Source organism: Limanda limanda, chromosome 12, assembly GCF_963576545.1.
Source record: "Limanda limanda chromosome 12, fLimLim1.1, whole genome shotgun sequence".
Taxonomy (NCBI): Eukaryota; Metazoa; Chordata; class Actinopteri; order Pleuronectiformes; family Pleuronectidae; genus Limanda; species Limanda limanda.
In genome coordinates this window covers 20,869,470-20,890,495 of record NC_083647.1, presented here as the reverse complement: position 1 = coordinate 20,890,495, position 21,026 = coordinate 20,869,470, and the positions used below count along the sequence as shown (strand labels likewise).

At 45.4% G+C, this 21,026-nt stretch overlaps 1 protein-coding gene across 1 annotated transcript in view; it reads right to left on the bottom strand.

The window, feature by feature from the left end:
• The window catches only part of grin3ba (glutamate receptor, ionotropic, N-methyl-D-aspartate 3Ba), a 75,891-nt gene that overhangs the window by 13,960 nt on the left and 40,905 nt on the right, over positions 1-21,026 (bottom strand). The window contains exons 2-8 of the mRNA XM_061083171.1: positions 17,972-18,672; positions 12,567-13,063; positions 11,083-11,354; positions 10,144-10,380; positions 6,316-6,462; positions 5,860-6,005; positions 1,655-1,770 (exon numbers count right to left, since the gene is read on the bottom strand). Of these exons, the coding sequence (XP_060939154.1) occupies positions 1,655-1,770; positions 5,860-6,005; positions 6,316-6,462; positions 10,144-10,380; positions 11,083-11,354; positions 12,567-13,063; positions 17,972-18,672 (2,116 nt within the window). The remainder of the gene's footprint in view (positions 1-1,654; positions 1,771-5,859; positions 6,006-6,315; positions 6,463-10,143; positions 10,381-11,082; positions 11,355-12,566; positions 13,064-17,971; positions 18,673-21,026) is intronic.

The window sequence follows — 21,026 nt, the reverse complement described above, 5'->3', positions numbered from 1 at the left end:
TGAGGGTCGCCGGGGGAGCTGGAGCCAATCCCATCTGACATTAGGCGAGAGGCGTGGTTCCCCCTGGACACGTCGCCAACGCATCACAGGGCCAAAGAGACAATCAACCACTCACACTCATTAACATCTACAGTCTCTAATTGAACCACACCCCAATCTACACGTCTTAGTACTGTGGGAGGAGCCTGAAGTACCTGGAGGATACACACAGACTCAGAGAGAACACGAAGACTCTTTCGAAGCCAAGAACTTGAAAAGGTGACACTTCAAGGAGCATATGGTTTGTTAATATTTCATAACTCAATTCAACGGGCTAATATCCAATATTACTTAGAGTAGAATGTAAGTTCCTTTGTGGCTGCAGAACATGTAACACCAGCCTTCAGAAACTAACAGAACCTTCCAAGGTTGATTAACCTCTGAAAGACTCAGTATAGATGGAGTTGGAAACCCGGCATCAATAAGGCTACGAACGACCCTGAGAGCAAAAGACTGTGTTACACTGGAACTCTCTCCATTCAAAGAGAATATCTGTTGTATGGAATCCACACATAACCATGTACTTTCAGAGAGAATACTCTTAAATTATTGCCGATACAGTATTCTGCTTAGCTAACATGCAAATCTGCTGATGTGCTTGTATAGTAGGGGAACCCCTGCGTTGATTTAGCGATGCACAAGAACCTGAACATGATGACCCAGTGGATTTTTACCGTACGCATCATGACGGTGGTGTGGTCGGTCCGACCTGTGAGGTGTGAGACCAAAGGTTCCTGACTCGGCCCGGTGGTTAATAATAGATGACTACTTCTCCCCTGCAGCTTAAGGTGCACGCAGTGAATCACTGTGTTGTTCTGTCAGTCACGGAGCTAACTACAGTGTTTGATCTCCTCTCTGCTCTGTACACTGCGAGGGAGTTAGTCTATGTTGCAGGAAAAAGAGGCTGTGGACTCGCACAGTGCATGTTCAAGTCAGAGCAGGTCTCATCCTCTAAATTACCAGGTTTCTGAATGTGCGTCTCAGGCATTTAAGTCCGTTCCGACATCAGAAACACACTGGGACCCCGGCTGTGTTGCCAGTGCTGCAAAAGCAAAGCAAAATCTGCTCTTGCACAAGATGCACAAAAAGTACACAAAAGGTCATAGTTAATTAACATGTCAACTCGACTGTACATTAGCCCTGCAGACAAAAGCCTGATGTTAGTGGGTGTAAGTTTGTTTGACCAGTGGAACAGGGGCTTAAGTGTGTGAGTGTATGCAGTATAAGTGTGTGTGTATTTAATTACAGTACAGGGATCTGTTCATATACTCACATTGTTGGGATTCAGCAAAGGTCCCCGGACTCTCAGTCTATTTTAGGGTATTCAGGCTTGTTTTAATGGTCGAGAATAAAGTTATATTTGGCCTAAAGTTGAAGTAAAGGTCTGTGTTTTATATATATATATATATAGAGAGAGAGAGAGCGATATAGAGATAGTGGTTTGGGTCAGAGTGAACAAGAAAGTTCTTTTAGATTTATATATCTAAGGGAAGGGAAAGAAACGGAGGAAATAAAGAGACAGACTAGATGGTATAAAAGTGTAAAGGCCACATCCTGTCAAGAAAACATCAAATCAGATTAGTTGTAGGAAGGTTTTTAAAAGATGTGTGCTCACCTTCGATGGCGAACGGCTTCCCCACGGTGAGCAGTTTGCAGTCGGCGTCGATCGACACCTCGAAGTCCAGCAGGGCTTTGTCCATGATGAACGCATCCAGGGTCGGAGGATCTGTCCTTCACCACCAACACACACACACACACACACGTACACACATCACGGGAGACAGAGAGAATCATTCATTAAACACAATTAACTTCTCAAGACCTGTTAATCAGATTTATTTTCCTCCTAACATTTTCCGACACCTCGGCAGGATCCCCGGTATTTTTTTTCTAGGTTGTCATCCCACTTTGTCATTTATACAGGGGATGAACTGTATTCTAATAGACTGTGTAAACACATACATCATTACCTAAACCAACAGTCTCTGTGGAGGACTGATAAGGCCTTATACACACTGCCGAAGACACCGCTATTTCCATTAATATCGATCCAATTGACCCCCGCTGACCCCTAATTATAGACCGTCCCTCTGTGAGCGGCTTCGGCTTCTAATCACAGCTGACTGATGAAGTTTCAGGATACAAAGCACAACACACTGGATTGGCTACAACACAATATACACACTAACAGGCTGATAAAGAGGAAATGATACTGTTCCACCGACCCACGTGAACGGAAATCCAAACCCACACACAAACGGCATTTAAATAGAAGAAAAGCACGTGTTGGGGTAAAGTGCACACACTCGCAGTGGTCTCACGGGAAATCCCATTAATCTGACACGTTAACTATTCAGGACACTTACTTCTCTAATCTAAATGTTGACTTTACAAAGTCTTTGCTCAAAGCGGCAGAGTGTGTGTGGACCTGTCAAACACCAGGCACCGGGAGAAGGGAGAGGATGGAGAGTTCTTTAGGGCCCGGAGAGGGTTGGAAGTTATCTGATGCCTGGCCTTGGAAGAAGAGTGTGTGTGCGTGTGTGTGTGTGTGTGTGTGTGTGTGTGTGTGTGTGAGGCAGGAGTAGCTGTAAGTCATGAGGGTGTGTTTAGGTTTGTGCTTGCATTATCTCCTCTGAGCCCATACATTGTGTGCAGCTGCATGTGCATCCCTCTGCACTCTCTCTCTCTCTCTCTCTCCAGGAGATGAATCGTCAGTTTTTCATTTTTTTCTGTCCATGAGGTGTTTGTGTGTGTGTGTGTGTGTCTGTGTGTCTGTGTGTCTGTGTGTGTGCAGCTCTGGGGTTGGTAGTTCTGCCAACATAGTATTTTACTCCCTCACTCTGCTCCTCTGCACCGCTGTGACTTCCCCTCCTGCCTTTGCCACGCTTGCAAACAAACGCCGCCTTCATCTTTCGCCCGCTCTCATCCCCCTTTTCTCTGAACAAGCGCATCTACCTACTTGTATCACTAAGTCAGCACATGCACTATCTCAGCATCTCTGCTGCTGCTCCGTGGAGGAGGCAGCGTGTTTGAGGAGAGTGTGTGGTTGTTTTTCGAAAGCGAGTGCGTTTTCTGGGGGTGATACAGTTTCTGGATGTGTAGTTGTTTATATATTGTTAGATTCCAGAGGTAGAATGTCAAGAATTACATTTACTCAAGTACCGATTGAGATACTTTTTAATTCACTTGAGTATTTCGACTTCATGATATGTACACAACTTTACTGAGGGAAATATTGTACTTTGTACTGCATTATTCTGACAGCATTAGTCATCAGATACTACTACTTCAAGTTTTTATGATGCATTTTCATAAATTTATATTTATGAAACCCATTTATGTAACTAAATGGGTTAAAACCAGCTTGACCAACTTCATCATTAAAATGTGACCTAATATTATAAAACTCAAATGGAACAAATGGAAACCTTGTTTCTGCATAAGTATTATTTTTATTTCTAAGGAACAGTTTGCTAATCATAGTTACATATTTTGACTTGAATTATATTTTCATAACAGGAGTTTCAAATGCAAGTATTTAAATTCTGAATACAAATATAATTAGAAAATTTTAGCAAATTCTTAATGTGAATATTTTTTAATTGGTCATTTTGCTGCATATTTCATTAAAAAATATCTGAATACGATCTTGAAACATAACTAGCTGAATACGTAAAATACATAATAACAAATTCCTGATACAAAATTGGGCAAATGCTTTAACAATTTCCCATTCTAAGATATTAGGAGAGCTGCCTGAGTCCTTTTGTTCTTCAGCACCACGAGATGTTTGTTTATTCTCCAGCTCCCATCCTGGTTCCAGGATTAGCACGGCAATTATCTGTAAACACTCTGGTTTGGAGAAGCGTTTATGCTCCGGCTCTACTCTGACACCGTGGCATCTGATCCAGCTGCGTGATCACCTGGAGACGACGCCAGAAATGATGATAAAGGATCTGACGATGATTTGAACAACTCACAAACAAACTGAAAGACTGATGTTGATGATTGATATACATTTACATTTTTGTCTTCTGTTACGGACAAAGAGTAAGAAGCTCAGACTGAAAGAGAAAGTAAAGCTTTGCTAGATGTGATGAGTTAAGGATAAAACATCACTATTCATACAATCTGACTGGTGTGTCAGTATAATAAATTACAACGAACTGAAAAACCAGGGTATATATTATAAGTAAACATCATATTCAGAATATGATTAAAACTATGATGAGAAAACCTTCCTTCTTTTCATCATTTACTCAAGTGAACTCCTTAACCTCACCACAAATCTCTATTCCCAGTGAACATGAACGCCTCCGTCTCAGGTCGTCTGGGGGCGACTGCTTTCCAGAACTTTATCCACTTACCGTTACCTCGAAATACTTTCTTGTTTCTCTTAAAACTCTAATGCTCCAATCCCTTAAATTAGTGTTTTTCTCTTAATGTCCTCCGCTGTATCTCCTTTTAATTTTGTATGCATTATGTAAAGCACCTTCATAATTGAATACGGTATAAAAATAAACTTGCCTCGTCTCTTTGCTTCTCGTCTGCTCCTTTTGCATCAATCTGCCCCTGACCCTCATTCACCCCCTTAACCACGCAAAAATAAATCCCAGTCACATGCTCTCACCTCACATACACTTTGTGTGTCTGTCTGCAAGAGGAGAAACTCATGCTAGTGCACAGTGTAAATATATGCAGCTGATAAAGGGATCTCTTGGATCTCTGTCAGACGGGGAAGCAAACAGCATCTTCATCACATGTAAGAAAACCACGCAGCGATGGCTGAGGCAACATCACTGCAGGTGTTGAAAAAAAATCAAAGCAAAAGTATCACAAGTACAAAACAACTTACATTAAATCAGATGTTCCCTGTGATTTAGATCAAAGAAACATCGCGCAAAACAAATCTCTCTCTAAGGTGATAAAAACAAGCATTTTCATTGACATTAAAATGTGTTTTGAAGCTGTAAACTAGATTATTTGACTGTTCTTTGATAAATTATATTCATGCTGGTTTTAATATCACATTTATAACCAAACTTTATAAAGAAATCTACAGTTAACACTCTCTAATCAGAGGTGGACGACTCCTCTCCACCAGCGACTGCCCGCGGGAGAGAATCTGCAGGACTCATTTTCAATTTGCGCCGAAACTAAACCCCTAAACCACCGCATCGTCTGCCAATCAGAACTGTTTTTGTCCTCTCCTGCCCCCCCCCCCATGTCCTCAGACACGCCTCAGACACTTGTCTCAGCACCAGCTGCCTCTGCCAGGGGTTCGAACGGCTCGGGACCAACTGCGTCCTTTAGCTTTCTGGAAACTCCAGAGGTGAGAAGCTACTAATCCATACAACATTTCTGCCACCAAAGTTTGTTGCTGCTGGTGTTCTATTGGCATTTCAAGGGAGAAGCACTTCAGCCAAAACTTAGGGGGGAAGTTGACCTTTAAATTTGTCCATTCTGGAGATAATACACAGACACTCAATCGATACATTGCTTGTAGAAGTTATGACAAAGATATTAGAACCAAATCTGAAAAGTCTGTACAGCTGGTGAATGAGAAAATATGCACATTGTTGTTCAGCTTTAAAATGAACCAAACTGCAGAGTAGAAACAACACATGTTGACTTCTGAACGGCCTCTAACGGCTGCAGAGATGTTTGCTCGGCTGTGGACAAATTGTAATGCATGAAAAAGGAAAGTGCCCAGAATACAGACGACCACAGCTGGCGGATGGAAGCACGACTGGTTGCATTTGAATCACAAGTGTCAGTGAGGTCGTCCCACAACTATGCACAACTGTGTGTGTATCTTACTTTAACATGTGTACACCTTCCGGCGTGGTGGGCTGGTTGTAGCGTCTCATGTAGTCGTGCATCTCCGGGAAACTCTTCTTCATGTAATCCTCGGCGCTGCTCTCCCTCACCGTGCCGAACCGAAAGCCCAGGGAGGGATGGTGCAGCTGGGGGAGTGACACAGGAAGGGAGGGAGACAATGGGGGAGTTGATTAGAGAAAGAGAGTAAGAGAGGGGGAGGTGGGGTAGATATCATGATGGGATTCATATCGAATTCACTATGGCCCTGAACTCCCCACAGGGTTCTGGGGATATGGAAAGTGATAATCCTTCGCATGTGATTCCGCTCTTTACTCATTAGCTCGTCCTTGTGCGGGATTAGTTTGCGTGTTCATGTTTGCGTGTTCACGTGTGTGTGCGTGGTCCCGCCGACATGCGTGCGGTTGCAAGTTTTGTGTCCTTGCGGTGGAGTCTAACCTTGTCGTCGTGGATTCCCGAGACCTGCTCGAAGGTCTTCTCCCCGACCATGACGGCGGCGAGGTTGGCGGTGTAGCTGGACAGCACCAGTAAGCAGAAGATGGCCCAGAGGTTCATCAGGAAACGGCCCGTCCAGCATTTAGGAGTCTGTGGAGAGGAGATGCGTCCCAGCAGAGGGACTTCATTTTGTTATTCTTTTCTTTTTTGTGTTATAATTAGCACATGGACATAATTAAACAGAACAAACGGAAAATAATTAAACAAATATGTAAAAATATCCAAGATTAGAACCACAATGACATCAAGAGGACAACAAACACGGAGGAAACGGAGATTACACAACATGTACACGACAAAAAAAAGGACAGGGGTCACAACAAAGGTGTGATTTCAGGTGTTGCCATAAATATCAAAGTCTCCCTGGGCTCCCAACGTCTTCCTCCTCCTCCCTTGGTGTAGAAATCCAGATTTAACTCCGGAGTGAGGGAAATCAAGTTAATCAAAACAGACCAGGAGAGGAAATCTAACAAAGTGTGACTGCTCTGCGAGCCTAGATCCCAAATGTCCCTCCGTGAAATTACTCGCCTCGGGGAAGGAATCCACCTGAATACTGTTCATTTATTTACTCCAACAATTAAATTCCACTTAACAGTTGAAGAGAGATGATTTTTTTTATTTTTTTTGAAAGGCTTGGGATTAATGAGACATTTACTATACAAAAAAGTGTATAACCCGTCATTGAAGAGGTGTTCAGGGAGCGTCAAGCTATTAGTATAATTCTCTGGAAATGAAGGACGGCAGGCACACGTATTATTTGGGCGGAAAAGGTGAACTAAGGGAAGTTGTAAATATATGTGCATAGTTTTTGCAGTTGCAGCTTAGTTGAAAATAAGGAAGGATAATGATCAGTGGAGCCTTTAGTCCTCCAATGTAAGTGTTTTCAGATGGTAAGCACAATTTCAACTTGTGCCTACCAGCTCTGTTCAGTGGAAATGTTGCTCACACTGTTCCTCCTCTCCCCCAGTAACTGTTACTGGGATCAATGTTTTCTTCGATAAACACTTTCCAATGATAGCAGAGGCAGCCTCATCTAAAAAGAAGTCGATTTCTGTGCCGTGAAACATCCATTTTGTGAGCTGAAATGACAATTGTTGGAGGGCAGAGTTTGATCAGCGGCAACCAAGCTGCATATTAATGTTTCTAGCTGAGTGGTTTTGAAATAAGACACGTTCCACAGGATTCAAGTAAACACTTTCATATGTGACTTGAGTAAAGGGGGAGACTAATTACCATATTCACAGCAATTAACTGAACCAACGGAAATAACAGTGTCAGAATGTTGTCTGCTAAACTCACCAGGGGACAAAATGTTAAGCTTTTGGAAATGTCTTGATTACAACTTTGAATCAACCAAAAACTTGGATGTGAATTACTTTTTAGATAAAGGATGTTTCAAGGTTGTTTCACTATCATTCGTTCAATATATAATTTAACAAAACAATCTCGCTGCAAACTATATAATCAATATTGGTTTAATTTAATTGTGTCGGTTACGAGTGAAAATCCAACATGAATTCAACATCACAAATAACAAGAGTTTTCGCTATCTGGGAAACTAAATGGATCTTTGAAGAAACCAATCAATTTAAAGTTTGACACTCTCATAGCATCTAGAACTGGCTTCTATGGAATATTACACAGTAGATGTGCTATTCATAATATAATACAACCTCCCAAACTAATGTTTATGACGCTTTCCTGACCTTGGAAGTTATTTCCAAACATTGCTGTAATGAAGTATTTTCATGTCTCTTCTGAGACGCTGACTCTCTTCGACACAAGTTTTTATTGAATCTGTTTTAACTAACTGTAGTGTTGGTTAGGAAACCTCAATCTGGGGATAAAACAAGACCAAAGGGACCCTTGTTTAAATCTCCAGTAAGATCACACGGCGCCGTCTCTCTAGTCAGTTTTGCATATTTGAAAGTGGTATGACTTTTCCTTTTCCCTGTGGTTGTTAAAATATGTTTTTATTGTGGAATCTGCTGTGATTTTGTCTCTTTGCGAACTCTTGCTGCACAATCAAGATAACAGTTAGCTAGTAGCATGGTTACATTAGCATGTCTGAAACGGTAATTTCCATTTGACTCTTTTCGTTTTGAATACTTAAAAAGATTGACCTGAACCTTATGATAAGTGCTCTGCTATTAATTCCCAGTCCACCGCTGTGTGGGCTGATGACTCTGTCCTCACACTGGGCGGCTCTGACCCGGCACACGCAGGTTCAGAGAGTTGCTCAAGTCACGAGGCTGCTAATGAACACAACCTGTTAAATGGAAACCTGTGAACTTTCAATTATGGTTTAGCCTGTAGCTACTCGGGGTCAGTCGCACCACAGTCATTTGCGCTGCTTCCTTTAGGGACAGTGTGACTACATGTTTAGAGGAGAACGATGATGGGGTGTGTACGCACTTGGTGGAATAGGTGTGATAAGAAAGAGTCATTTGAATGGGGTCAGCCCTATGTTCCCACAGACCTATGTTCCCACAGACCTATGTTCCCAGATTTATTTTGAAAAATGAGTCCCGATGTTCCCACAGCCCTATGTTCCCACATTTCTAGATTTTTCTGAAAATTAGGGTTAGGGTTAGGGTTAGCGGTGTTGAGCTCAAGAGGGGGTTAGGGTTAGGGTTGTTGAGCTCAAGAGAGTTTGGAAGCTAGCTAACTCCTTCAAATCGCCAGCTACGGAATGGTGAACCCTTAACTACCAGGCAGGGGTAGAAATGTGGGAACTGTAGGAACATAGGGCCTAATTTTGTAATGAATATTAGAAATGTGGGAACAAAGGGCTGTGGGAACATAGAGCTGTGGGAACATAGACACGCTCCCATTTGAATTATCACAATGATGGATTTTGGCACAGAATGTTTTCTGTTTAAAAAATACAAAGACAGAGGGGAACACGGTGGTTTCTCAGCTGCGTCGTGGTTGGATAGGCGCTGCGGTGAGATTGTGAGCGTTACATCATCAGTCAAATCTGACAGGTTTCTGCTGCTGCAAAGGTAAATTTAATATTTTAACATATTTATACCCAACAAATGACATTAAAGTAAAGTTTTCTTTATTTTTTAAAGGAAAGGAGATTGGTTTTTATTTTGATTGATTAGTCTTGACGTCACATTTATGTCTAACCCTAAAGTCGCCCGACTCTCCCAACACTGCCCACCCGCCTGCTCGCCCTTTCCCCTTTACATCCTCCTCTGTCTGCCCACCCCCCCGTCGTCTCTCACCCACTCACCCTCTCAACCCCGTCTCGCCATCACCCTGGCAGCCCCTTCAGTTTGAAGCCCAGTTCGTGATTCACACCCTCACCTTCTTACCCCTATTTGCCCTCCTTCTCCTGCCTTCTTGTTTTCAACTCTGTGTCTGACTACACGGGGGAGTTGACCCCTACCCTCGCCCTCCTTTTTCTTTCTCCACACCTTCATCCATCCCCATCATCCTCGCCGTAACTCCTTCAATCTCTGTCAGCCCTCTTACCCTTTCCCCTCTCCCTCCCTGCATGTGCATTATCCTCTCTGCGCCTCTCTACTTCATCACTGCCTTCCTCCTTAACCTCTCTCCCCTATCCATCTTCTCCACCTCCCTGGCAATCTCTATCATCTCTCCCCAAGCCTCCTTCGCCTCTAACTTCCACTTTTCAGTTTCTCTCATTGTTTGTGTAGTCGTTCCATTAAAGCACATCCCCTCCGCCCTTTCCCTGCCATTTCTAATCCCTGCCCCTTGCTGCATGATGCCTATTTATCACAGAGAGGGCAGCTTCTTTACCTTGGTGGCGACGGTGCGTCCGAACAGGATGGCATAGCAGAGGTTGAGGGCGGAGGAGTAGGAGAACACGCGCAGCCGGTTCCTGCCGTGGGGCGTCATGCCGAAGGGGCTGTTCCACTCGTACAGGGTGAGGAAGAGCGCGGTGAGATGCAGCGTGACGAAGATGCCCACCCACATGGACCAGTGGAGGGGCCACATGAAGGCTCCGATGGGGGCCGCCGAGTCCATGCTTCGAACCTGGTAGGTCACAAACACACAGCTGGTCACCATCTGCCAACCTGACATGTGAATCATTGAGTCTGTAATTCTGCCTCTGCTCTGTGGCTTTTTTGTCAGTAAACTTATCTTAAACACTCCATGGGATGAAAAGCTTTTAAAGAATTGTTAAAGATAGTTTATTTTTTATTTTGGTGCGATTCATCAGTTTGTGAGGACAGAGATTTCTCAAGCGACTTCTCATTTTCAAATGGAGCCGTATATCCAGATCACGTTAGGCACTGCAGCGTCTCAGCCACAGAGGGAGACGCTAACAAATCAAAGTGTAACTGCAGCATCTCTGCTAAGATGGCTTCGCAAAAAACACCGACTAATTATACAAACTGGCTCTGGTTTTGAACTTTCATAATTAACATGCCCACTGAAAACTCACTAAACTAATTATTCCCCAGCTAATGATCCCCTGTTCCTGAGCAGGAGACCGGGTGAGCAGGGCACCAGAGACAAATTAAGCCGTCGCAGATCATATCATCAAATCATACTGGTGTCTGCCAGGGGGGGTGGGGGGGGGGGATTGACAAATCAAAGTAACGCTGTTCGCTGCAACGCTGCCACTGACTCACAATGCAGTATTCTTTTTTTTTCTTTTTTACTACATGCCCTCTGTCTTCTACACTCATTAAAATGCAAGCTCTAACTAATGATGACTTGAGGCGAAGGTACCAGGATGCCCAGGCTGGTGGAGTAGAAGGGCGAAGTGAAATCGATGACTCTGCTCCTCGCAGAATTGATGGAAAAGGAGCTGACGGCCATATCAGCCGTCCCGCCCAGCAGGTCCCCGACCAGCCCGGTCCAGCGGCCCGACCCGCTCAGCGCGCCGTACTTCCCGTCGCCCACGATGTAGAGGTCGAAGGTGAAGCCCATGTCTTCTGCCAGCTTCTCTAACAAGTCAATGCAGTAGCCGTAGCAGCACTTCCTCAGGTCCCCCGGTAGTTCTGCAAGGAAAGAAGTGATGATGGTGTGAATATACGTTTGGATTTTCTAATGCATGCATTGGAACTTTAACAATTCAGTACTTATTGGATTTTAATAACCGCAGAATCAACATTAAATCCAGTCAACAATCTGGAGATGCTATGGTATTATATTTATAATTCTTTATGCAATGTTGTTGTTCAGATTTTTCTGGCAAACCTCATTCTATTTTCGGTGTGCTGATTCCAGCCAGAGGCTCAGGACCAGCGATGTGTGCAATTAGGGAACTAAACGATTTAACAGTGCTAATCAGTACCAGAAATACCAGTTTATGATAATTTTTCACAAAAGGTCCAGAGCAGGTTAACTGTTGCATCTGTTGCGCCGCCACCTGCCACTAGCCAGTGCTGCTGGCCTGGCAGACGGCAGACACCCACCCCCTCCCCACCCACCCCCGTCCTCTCCCTGTGCTAATGCCCAGACGTTGTAAACCACCAAAGTGGAACGTGGGGACAGATGACATCTCATAAAGCCGGCATGGTTTGGCAGCATTCTGGCATAAAAAATGAAAATAAAGTTCTGTGGAGACGGAGTCCGAATAAAACTGGTATATGACCAATTGACCAGAGCAATGCATGAGCCTATTGAGCACAGGCATTAGGATGTTAACCTGCAAGGAGAGAAGGCTGCTGCTGCCCAACCAACATCAAATGATTTACTTGCAGATGCACAGGGTTTCCATTCAATAATAAGAATACTCCTACTTATGATGTCTTGTGTTCTACTGCGATACACTGGTTCGTGTGTTGAAGACTAATACACCTTTAATCCTCTTCATTCAGGAAATAAAGTTCCCTTGATCCCCTGAGGTAGTATTTCCCACTCAGGAGTCTGAAAAACATTCTGAGCTCAGACTTCAACATCTGAAATGACGACTCTCTGCACAGTAGATTGCATATGAACGCAAAACACACAATATACACAAAACTGTATTGTGCCGGAACGCGGTCAACTCGGGTATGACCTTATTCCCAGCTCCCTTATTGATTTGTACTTTTTTCTACTAAAATCCTCTTCAATCTTGAGGAGGATCAGTACAGGCATTTAAGAAGCTTAAAGATTACTCATGCATGTCCTTCTACGAGTTCAAATGAGGTAATTCAAGAGTTCTAGGGCAGAGCGGTACTTCACCACCACAGTGTTCTCAGGAGAAAGGCCAAAACCCAGCTCACCGTTGCCCTCCCAGTCTGTGGCTGAGGCGTTGGGGTTGTGCAGCTGGTTGAAGAGGCTGTGGATTATGTCAGACCGGTTGGTTCTGGGGTCCAGACAGAGCTGACCAGCTGGACACAATCCATCCTCATCCACCTCCCGTGTGAAAACGAATGGGTGCTCCACCAGGGTCACCACACGCAGGCGGTGCTTCTCGATGGGAAGTCCCGGCCTCCAGCGGCCTCCGATGTGGCCGTCCCCCTGGCCGTCCCCTCCCCTCACTCCTGCCCCGAGACCTTGTCCTTGGCTGCCCCCGAACCCCCCCACCAGCCCGAGGATCCCTCCCTCTAACTCCAGTCGGCCTCTGGTCCACTGGCCGACAGTAACCCAGGCAGGCTGGCCCAGAGCGCCCCTCTTCAGGCTCCACACGTGGAACAGCTGCGAGGAGAGGACCCGAGAGAGGCCGGCGTCCACCTGGATCAGGCCCGTGGCTCCGGTGAAGGAGGTGTTGGAGAGAAATCTCAAGGGACAGAAAGAAAGGGACAGAGCATAAGCAAAACAGGGGGAGAATAAATGCAAAAGCAATTGTTGGGGTGTTTAAAAAATGCAGCCTGCAATAAAGAGTACCGCTAAACCAGCCAGATGAAGAATAAAAACAGAGAAAAGGTTAAAGACTGGTGCAGACAGGCCTGGTCTGGTTGTGCAGCTTTAGCAAGTCTAGTCTCAGATGGATAATTGCATCTCCCAGAAAGTCATAATTAAAAGTTAATGCAGTGCAGAGAGGATCTCCTCCTATCTGCGAGTCCATACAGCCAGTCATTGCTATTCGTCTCACTTGCCCGGTGACCCGCGTTGGTCTTTACGGCAGAATATATTAAGGAGAGCAATCCCCGTTCGTACATAAATCTGCCCCGGACTCTTGAACCAGGCGAGGATTGTTAGCTCACGTCTCCATTCGATCACGTGGACGTCGTATAGGTGATGTTTCAAAATGTGGGAGCCAGACAAGTGCTGTTTGATCACGTCTCGGTAGGTGGGGGGTGGTCAGGGGGGTCAGAGTGAATCATAGAGGTTGTTTAAATGTTAAAGTTGCAGGGATCACTGCGTCTCGCTGGGTGTTGAACCGCGCCGAGCCGGCAGAGATGGCAAGTTTCTCTTCCTGTTAATGGGAAAGGTTGGTCAAGCCGAAGCCTTTTCTCAGGGCAGAAAAAGCAGCTTTTCCCTCTCACTCTCTGTTTTCTCCCCCCCCCTCACCCCCTCACCCCCTCCCCTTCTCCAATTTATTTGTATGAATTGATGAGAATAGATTGTAACGGCCGCTGGAGAACTTTCTCCATTAAATAGGGGGAAATGCGACGGTAAATGAAAAGACTAAACTGATCAGGAGGGTCATTAACTCTCATCCAAACAGACCAGAGCTTGTCTGCACCCCCCAGAACAATACACCTGAACGTATGTGTGAGGATCCGTGTGTTTCCACTCGTGCTTTTTTTATTCTTTAGTCTTCACATTTTGATTTACTCTAACAAACCTTATCTGACTCTCTCGCGCCACAATCCGAAGGAACCTGATTTGAAAGTCGTTCCCATTCTAGCCTTGCCTTGAGCCGAAATCACTCATGGTAATAGCACGGCTGAATCATCATATCCCAAAGACAGCAGATTCATCAAGCCAACCCACTCTAGACTCATATACCATCGTGTAGTGGCTGCAGCTGGCCACCACCGCATACTATATAAAAACACTAACCACGGGCTTCACTTTACAGCTGTTATCGGAGCGGAGAAGTGCGAAGCTCCCTTTGAGACTTTTTTGGATTCAGTCCCACTTGGAAAAATCGTGACGGGAGGGAGAGACACAAAAAGAACTGGATTTGTTTTCATGCAGCATAAACTTTTAGCGATGTGGGTTCTGTGGTTTGTTGTGTTGCGTCAGGCCAGAGGCTGAGTTTTAAAGAATGAGCGGAGACGTCGGAGCAGGTTGATGAGTCAGCCGGCGGAGTCACGAGAGCGATGGCAGCCGCTCGCTGATACCTGGCCCCGGCGTGCACTGTGAGCGGGTAAATGATGACTCCATAAGAGAGAGACCCGGGCATGTGTCTCGCTCGCTCATCGCTCCATCACCGTCAGTTCCAAGGAAAGTTTACTTGCGTCTGTGTCTTGCCTGGCTGACGCGGGATGATGCAAAGGCTCTTCCTGTTTCGGGGGTTCAAATCTCGTCAGGGGAGATGGAATCAGTGATGAGTGACACGTCTCACTCTGATAGCTGCTCCCCATCTCCGGCCTCCTCTAACTTTGTCTGTCCTTTGCTCACATCCTTTTCCACACGAGTTTCCTTTTCCTTTGACTTTATTCTTATATTCTTTTAGTTTTTCCCCAACATCCTCTGTCTTTCATCCGTGTGTTTCTCTTTGACTATACTCTCTGATATATTGTTCAGAATAAGCACCCTGGTTTTTTGACTACATAAAAACAGGCTAGTTTCTCATATATCCTCATTGCACTAGTGCTTTGAAATGCAACACTGTGCATTTTATGTTCTCGCTCTTGTACTGTCTCATACCTTCCTCTCTCGCTTGTATCTCCAGACGTGCTCTCTCCCTCTCTCCCTCTCTCCCTCACTTCCTCTCTCCCTCCCTGGCTCTCCCCCTCGGGCATTGAGTTGTTAATTGCCTCCTCCACGTGGATGTCTCTCCCTTCCTCCAGCTTTGTTAGGGTTCTCCGGAGCAGCGGCGTGTCTGGCTAATGCAGCGGAGGGATAAGAATCGGGGAGAACACCAGAGGGCAAAGACGTACGACCGGACCTGTTTGAACAGTGCGGTGGAACGACCTCTTTTATCGGTCTCTCAAAGGCCAGAAACAAAGGTCACTGACACTACATGTGCTGGGCTGCATTATGAATAGTCAGTTCTGATAGTGCTGATTGGGTCCTAATAGGAAGACGGACTTTCTCTGGCTTCCTGATGGAATCTCAGTCCGTTTTAAAGAGGAGGGGTTTTTACATGGCAACCTGCAGCCAGTAGCTATTGAGACATTTCCTATTCAGGTTATAAAATGAATAGTAGTAACTAAAAGGCGGATGTTTTATATGTACGCTATGGATTTTTTGCTGTAGCACTTGTTTTGACTCTTTATATGTTGCCATGGCTACCAACGGTCGTTTTTGAAGTCTCCAAATGGCCCATTTTGGAGAGTGCAGAAAACTTGTCGTATTCCCATCAAATTTGAACCGGGAGTAACACTTGTTAGTCAAAGTTCAGTAGCATTTAAAGTGACTAACTTCAGAGTGTCACCTTTCAAAAGGGGAGCCAGAGCACGCATGTAGTCTGAGTGGGTGGAGAGCAGGATTCAATTTATTTTGAGTTTATCTTGAAAATGTGTTTTTGACCAATTTTACAGGAGTTAAAAAGCTGCAAATGTTAAGCTGAGGAAAAGACACGGGGTGAACACAGAGTAGCTTCATCCTCTAGAAACTAATAATGTCTGCACACGATCTAAAGTCAATTCATCTAATGGTCGTTAAAATATTTCAGTCTGGAAGTGGCGGCCCGCCTGAGAATCACTGTCGTCCATTAGGCTGCGTTGCTGGTGCGTCTCACAATGAACAATTTAATCACATTAAAGTTTTTCTCTTTAACAGCGAATGTCCAATAATATTGCTTTGCAACCGAACTCCCACTCTGCTCGTTTTCAGCCGCTGGCCCTCCGTGCCAAATGGTTCTGGCATCCTAGAGTTCAGCTAAACAGCAAGAGGGAACACTGTGAGAATCCAGCTCGTGATTAGGTGGGTGTTGTTAATGATCCCTCTCAGCTGGCAGGCGCCGTTTGGTTCAATATTTCCTGTTGGAGCCCATCTCCAAGAAACAAATCCTTCACTCACCAGAACCACATGAGCGCCGAGGTTGACGTGCTCGCTGTTTGAGCCAGTGCAATACTTGAAAGTGAACCATGTCAACTGGTGGAAAGGAAATATTGGTTTCAAGCACTTTGCTTCAGTCAGATTCTGACATACACTTTTAATAGAGGTCACAGAGTATAAATCTGAGCTTTTGCTGTTAACAAATGTCAGGATTTAGTTTTTTCTGCTTCAAATGTCAACGTTAAAAGTTACCTAGGCCAAGGTTTAGTCTGCATTTGTTTGTCTGTCTGTCTGTCAGGAAACGGGATTACGCAAAAAACAACTTAACGGATTACCACGAAACTTGGAAGGATGCAGTATCTTTCAGGAGAGAACCCAGTCAATCGTGAATCCAGGAATGTTTTTTCCACTTTCTTTAACAATGCAATTAACGATAATTAATGGATCTTGATGAATTAAAATCTGACATATTAAGGGGACGGATATTTATGAGTATGTGCTATTTTGTGCAAATCTAATAAAAAACCCTGGATCCAGTGAATTTAAAGGAGACTCAGCTTCAGAGCATAACTCAAGAGCTGCCACATGTCTCGGAGAAAGGTTATAAACTATGCGAGTCTGAGTTTTTGCTGGATACAAATGTGAGGATTTAAACAGTTTTTTCTTTAATTGAAAACATTTATAGTTTTATTTCAAATGGCTTTTTTGTTCTGCCCGTGCACATGTTATCACAGACTGCACCTTGACAGAACATTATAAAGGCTGGAGGGAAAGAGGGCCTTTAAAAAGCTGCAGGTGTTGAAACAACGGCAAACGGAAACAGATGAAACTCTAAAGTGTCATCTGTATGCCGTAAAGACCCCCCCCACCCCCCAGTATGAAGCTACCACTCCATGCTGCAGAGGACGGACAAGGGCGTCAACCCGAGCGTCCGCTGCCATAAGTGGAGCAAACGGCCTCTGACGAAATCTCCAAAGTGCAACTAGAGGCGCCTTAATTGTTTGTCAGTGTTTATTTCAAGTATCATTTAAATGGGAGGACTTTTCCGAGCTTGTCCAAATATTTAAGGTGCCCAAGAATCATTTAAAATCAGAAATTGGAGGCTAGACTGGGAGCTGCAGGTGATACAGACACCAGTTATTCTGCTCTTCCTGCCCGGACTGTACCGCAGCTAATCCGTCGCCTGAAGCCACATGTAAAGTTTCTCAATCATCGAGTCTCTCAAAGTTTTCTTGGACAAATCTCTACCAGCTGCAGGGTACATCCCTGGAACTGACCCCTCTCTTAGCGCCACAGGCTTCAAAACTGACATCGACATCCATAAGTTTTGGTTCACCCAAATTGCAAAAGAATAATATATGTATTCAAAAACAGCTTTCTATAAGTGGAAAAGGGTCCTATATGGAAAATGCGGAGAGGTCAGAGGATCATCTGGAAGCTGGGACACTTTCTAGAAGGAGATGCTGCTGCTGTGTGCGCAAACAATCTCCATCTCTATCTTCTCGAGCTTCTTACACTAAAACTCGATTTCAAGAATTGCTCGTCTTTACTTCAATATGCGTGTGTTTACCTGGAAAGGTATTGTCCTGAAGAGGGCGCTTCATGGCGGTTTGCTATGTCGTAACAGTTCACCATGTTCTGGATTAGAGCCAAGTCCGGTCTCACCAGGGTCGCCGCGGTGACGGCTCTGCCAATCAACTGCAAGGCGTCCCGGATGTAGAAGCTGATTGGCTTGCGGCCGACCTCCCCGTAGGCCAGCAGCCCGAGGGGCCCTCCGAGGGTGTGCAGCGAGTCCGGAGACAAGGGGTATCCCATGATCCACTGCAGCGCTGGCAGTGCTGGAGCGAGGCGCTGGGCGACCCGCAGGACGGAGGAGAGACACTCGGGGTCGGAGCCCAGGAGGAGAACCGAGGAGATAGGAGAGGGGGAGCGCAGGAAACGAGCAGAGAGAATCTTCAAAGCCTCTTCCTCCATCTGATCCTCCCTCCTCTCCTCGCTGGCCTCCCCTCTCCGCTCTCCGCCCCCTGTGATGCGGGTCAGGTTGATGATGTCCCACAAATGCCAGGTGGAGCCGCTGTGCCTCTGGAGGTGAGAGAGCAGCCCGTCGCCCCCCTCCTCCCAACCAGGGCAGATCACAGCCGCTCCCCCCCAGCTCCCTTCCCCCCGACGTCCCCTGTCTCGGTCTTGCTCTCCGCCCTGCAGGACCGCCAGCAGCAGGCTGCCCAGCGTGGACGGGGGAACCCGGGCCGACATCTGCAGGTGGAACCGGTTCTATCAGAGAGGACAGGAGCGAGGAGGTGGAAGAAGTGAGAGAACCGAAAAAAACAAAGATGAAGGAATGGGGAGAAGAAAGTCAGGAAGTGAAAAAGACGGAGTGGCGAACACAAAGTGAAGAAGGGGAGAGAAAAGGGAAAACAAGATCAAAACAGAGATTAATAGATATCGCCGGACCCAAACACCTCGGGGCGGAATAACTTGAAATCACATTAAACGCAGCTTTTATGAGCACCAGTGTGCTGTGGAAAAAACAATCCCGGCTGCTGCGGCAATTCACCACAACACCGATCAGAAATAATCAGTCACATTTGTTCATTATCTCTCCCCCTGAATGAGGGGAGGCGCGCCGATACAGACAAGGAGTCAATGATTCGCGTCTAATCTGCGGCATCACAGTTGGCTTGGCAAGACAACAGTGGCAGCCACAGTTCATCCAGATGCCCGCCTTTCCAAACCCACCGCCGAAAACACTGGCTTGTTTCATACTGTTCCAAAATGGATAACACTGTTGTCCTTGAATGCAGCTCGCAGATGGACCTTCCCCCTCCTTCCTCTGGGGGCTTCTATCCATGTTTCCATCCTGCAGTGCTCAAGGCAAGGAAAGGTTGGGGGGCTAACCTGCTTTTATACCGAGAGCTCAAAGTTAAGCTTAACATAACTTAAGATTTGCTTTGACTGGCTCAGCCTCATTGAACTCACATGAAAGCTATAGTGCTTGTAAACAACCCCTGGTATTAAGTTACACATTTCCAGCTTCCTGATATGCTGAAGTGCAGATTTACACATTTACACCCAAAAACACGCACCTAAAGTATTTAATTACATCTGTACAGTGAGCGCATGGGGGAAATAACGTGTGAAATACACACTCACAAGCCAACCTGTGTGTGTGTGTCTGAAGATTAGACATCTAAACCCAAACTGCAGACCACACTCACTCATTCGCTGGAATTCAAATGGGAATATCCCTCCTGAGACAACAAAGTAAACAGACCGACCCTCTGTTGAAACTCCTCCAGTCCCTAAAGAGAGATGAAACCGGCCGGGACACGGATGAATTAATGCAGCGTTGTGTGTTTCTCTTCCTGCGAGAGGTGTGTGTGTCTGTGTGCACGTGGACGAGGGAAGATAGGCCTCTTCGTTTGAACTCGATGGGGGGGCCGGGAAGGTGGCCTCGGTGGGAGGTTGGCGGCAAGACGGCAGTGGATGGAAGATAGGCAAAGTGAGCGTTATTCTGCACGTTGCCGTCAAGAATAAAACTAATGTCATGCATATTTCCTCAAAAGGATTCAGAGAGTGACTCACATGACGATAGAAGATGAAAACTGAGCCCAGAGGCACCTGGAGGAATTATATGTAAATCTATATACGCTGTTTCTGTGCATATAATCTATCTGTGCCATCTCTCCGTGACTTTATGTTAACGTATGGCTCTGTATGTCACCGTGGAAAGGACACACGGAGAAAAGCAAAGGCTGCTAAAAGGAGACAAGACGAATGACGCGTGTGGCAAACAGCCTCTAAATTATGAATCTAGCTTGTTAGCAAACCAGGATGTTGCTTGTTGAATATATCATTGTCAAATTAATTGTTACAATGATCGTCTGTGGTGCGTCCCACAGCTGCGTCGGCTGTTTTTCTGCCACCGTTATTTCTCTTCCGCTGACAATTATCGCTATTACTTGCCACAACTTAAATAGATTCTGCTACAATTTCATTTACATTTGAGTGTTTAGCTCGGGCTCTTATCTCAGAGCGACTCAAACGGAGCACAACAGTAGAATTACTTCAAGAGCGGAGACGTGAGAGTAATAATAATAAGAGCCGAGCGAGGGCATTAGAGAAGTTGTGATTCAACTCTAAATTAGAGCGAATGGAGGAGGCAGGTGTAGGAGTCCTGTGGTGATCCTGAGGAGATGAAGGCGATATGAGCCTTTTCGCTGAGAGACACCAGTTTCCACCCATGAGTTCAATGGAGGAGGCTTCTTAAAAAATTCTGCGCGCGATCAAACGTGACAAGCCCCAAAGTGGACGCAATGAAACTTAGAAAAAGCACATTGCCAGAGTTATTGCCTATTACAACAGCAGTCACTTCTTGCCTGCATTGGAATGTTTCGGCACAATTAATTCCAGTGATATATTAGAGCAGTAACTCCCGAGGGAACATTTTCTGCCGCGGTTTGGTACAAATGTGATGCGCGGCACCGCCTTAGAAAGTTTTGTTCCAAGTGGTGGACATTAATAATAACACGACACAACAGCGGATAAAAAAGAGTTTCGCGGTAAACACAAACCTAGTGCTCGTTGAAAATCCTCGAACTAGGGATCGGTTGGGTGTGTTTGATTCA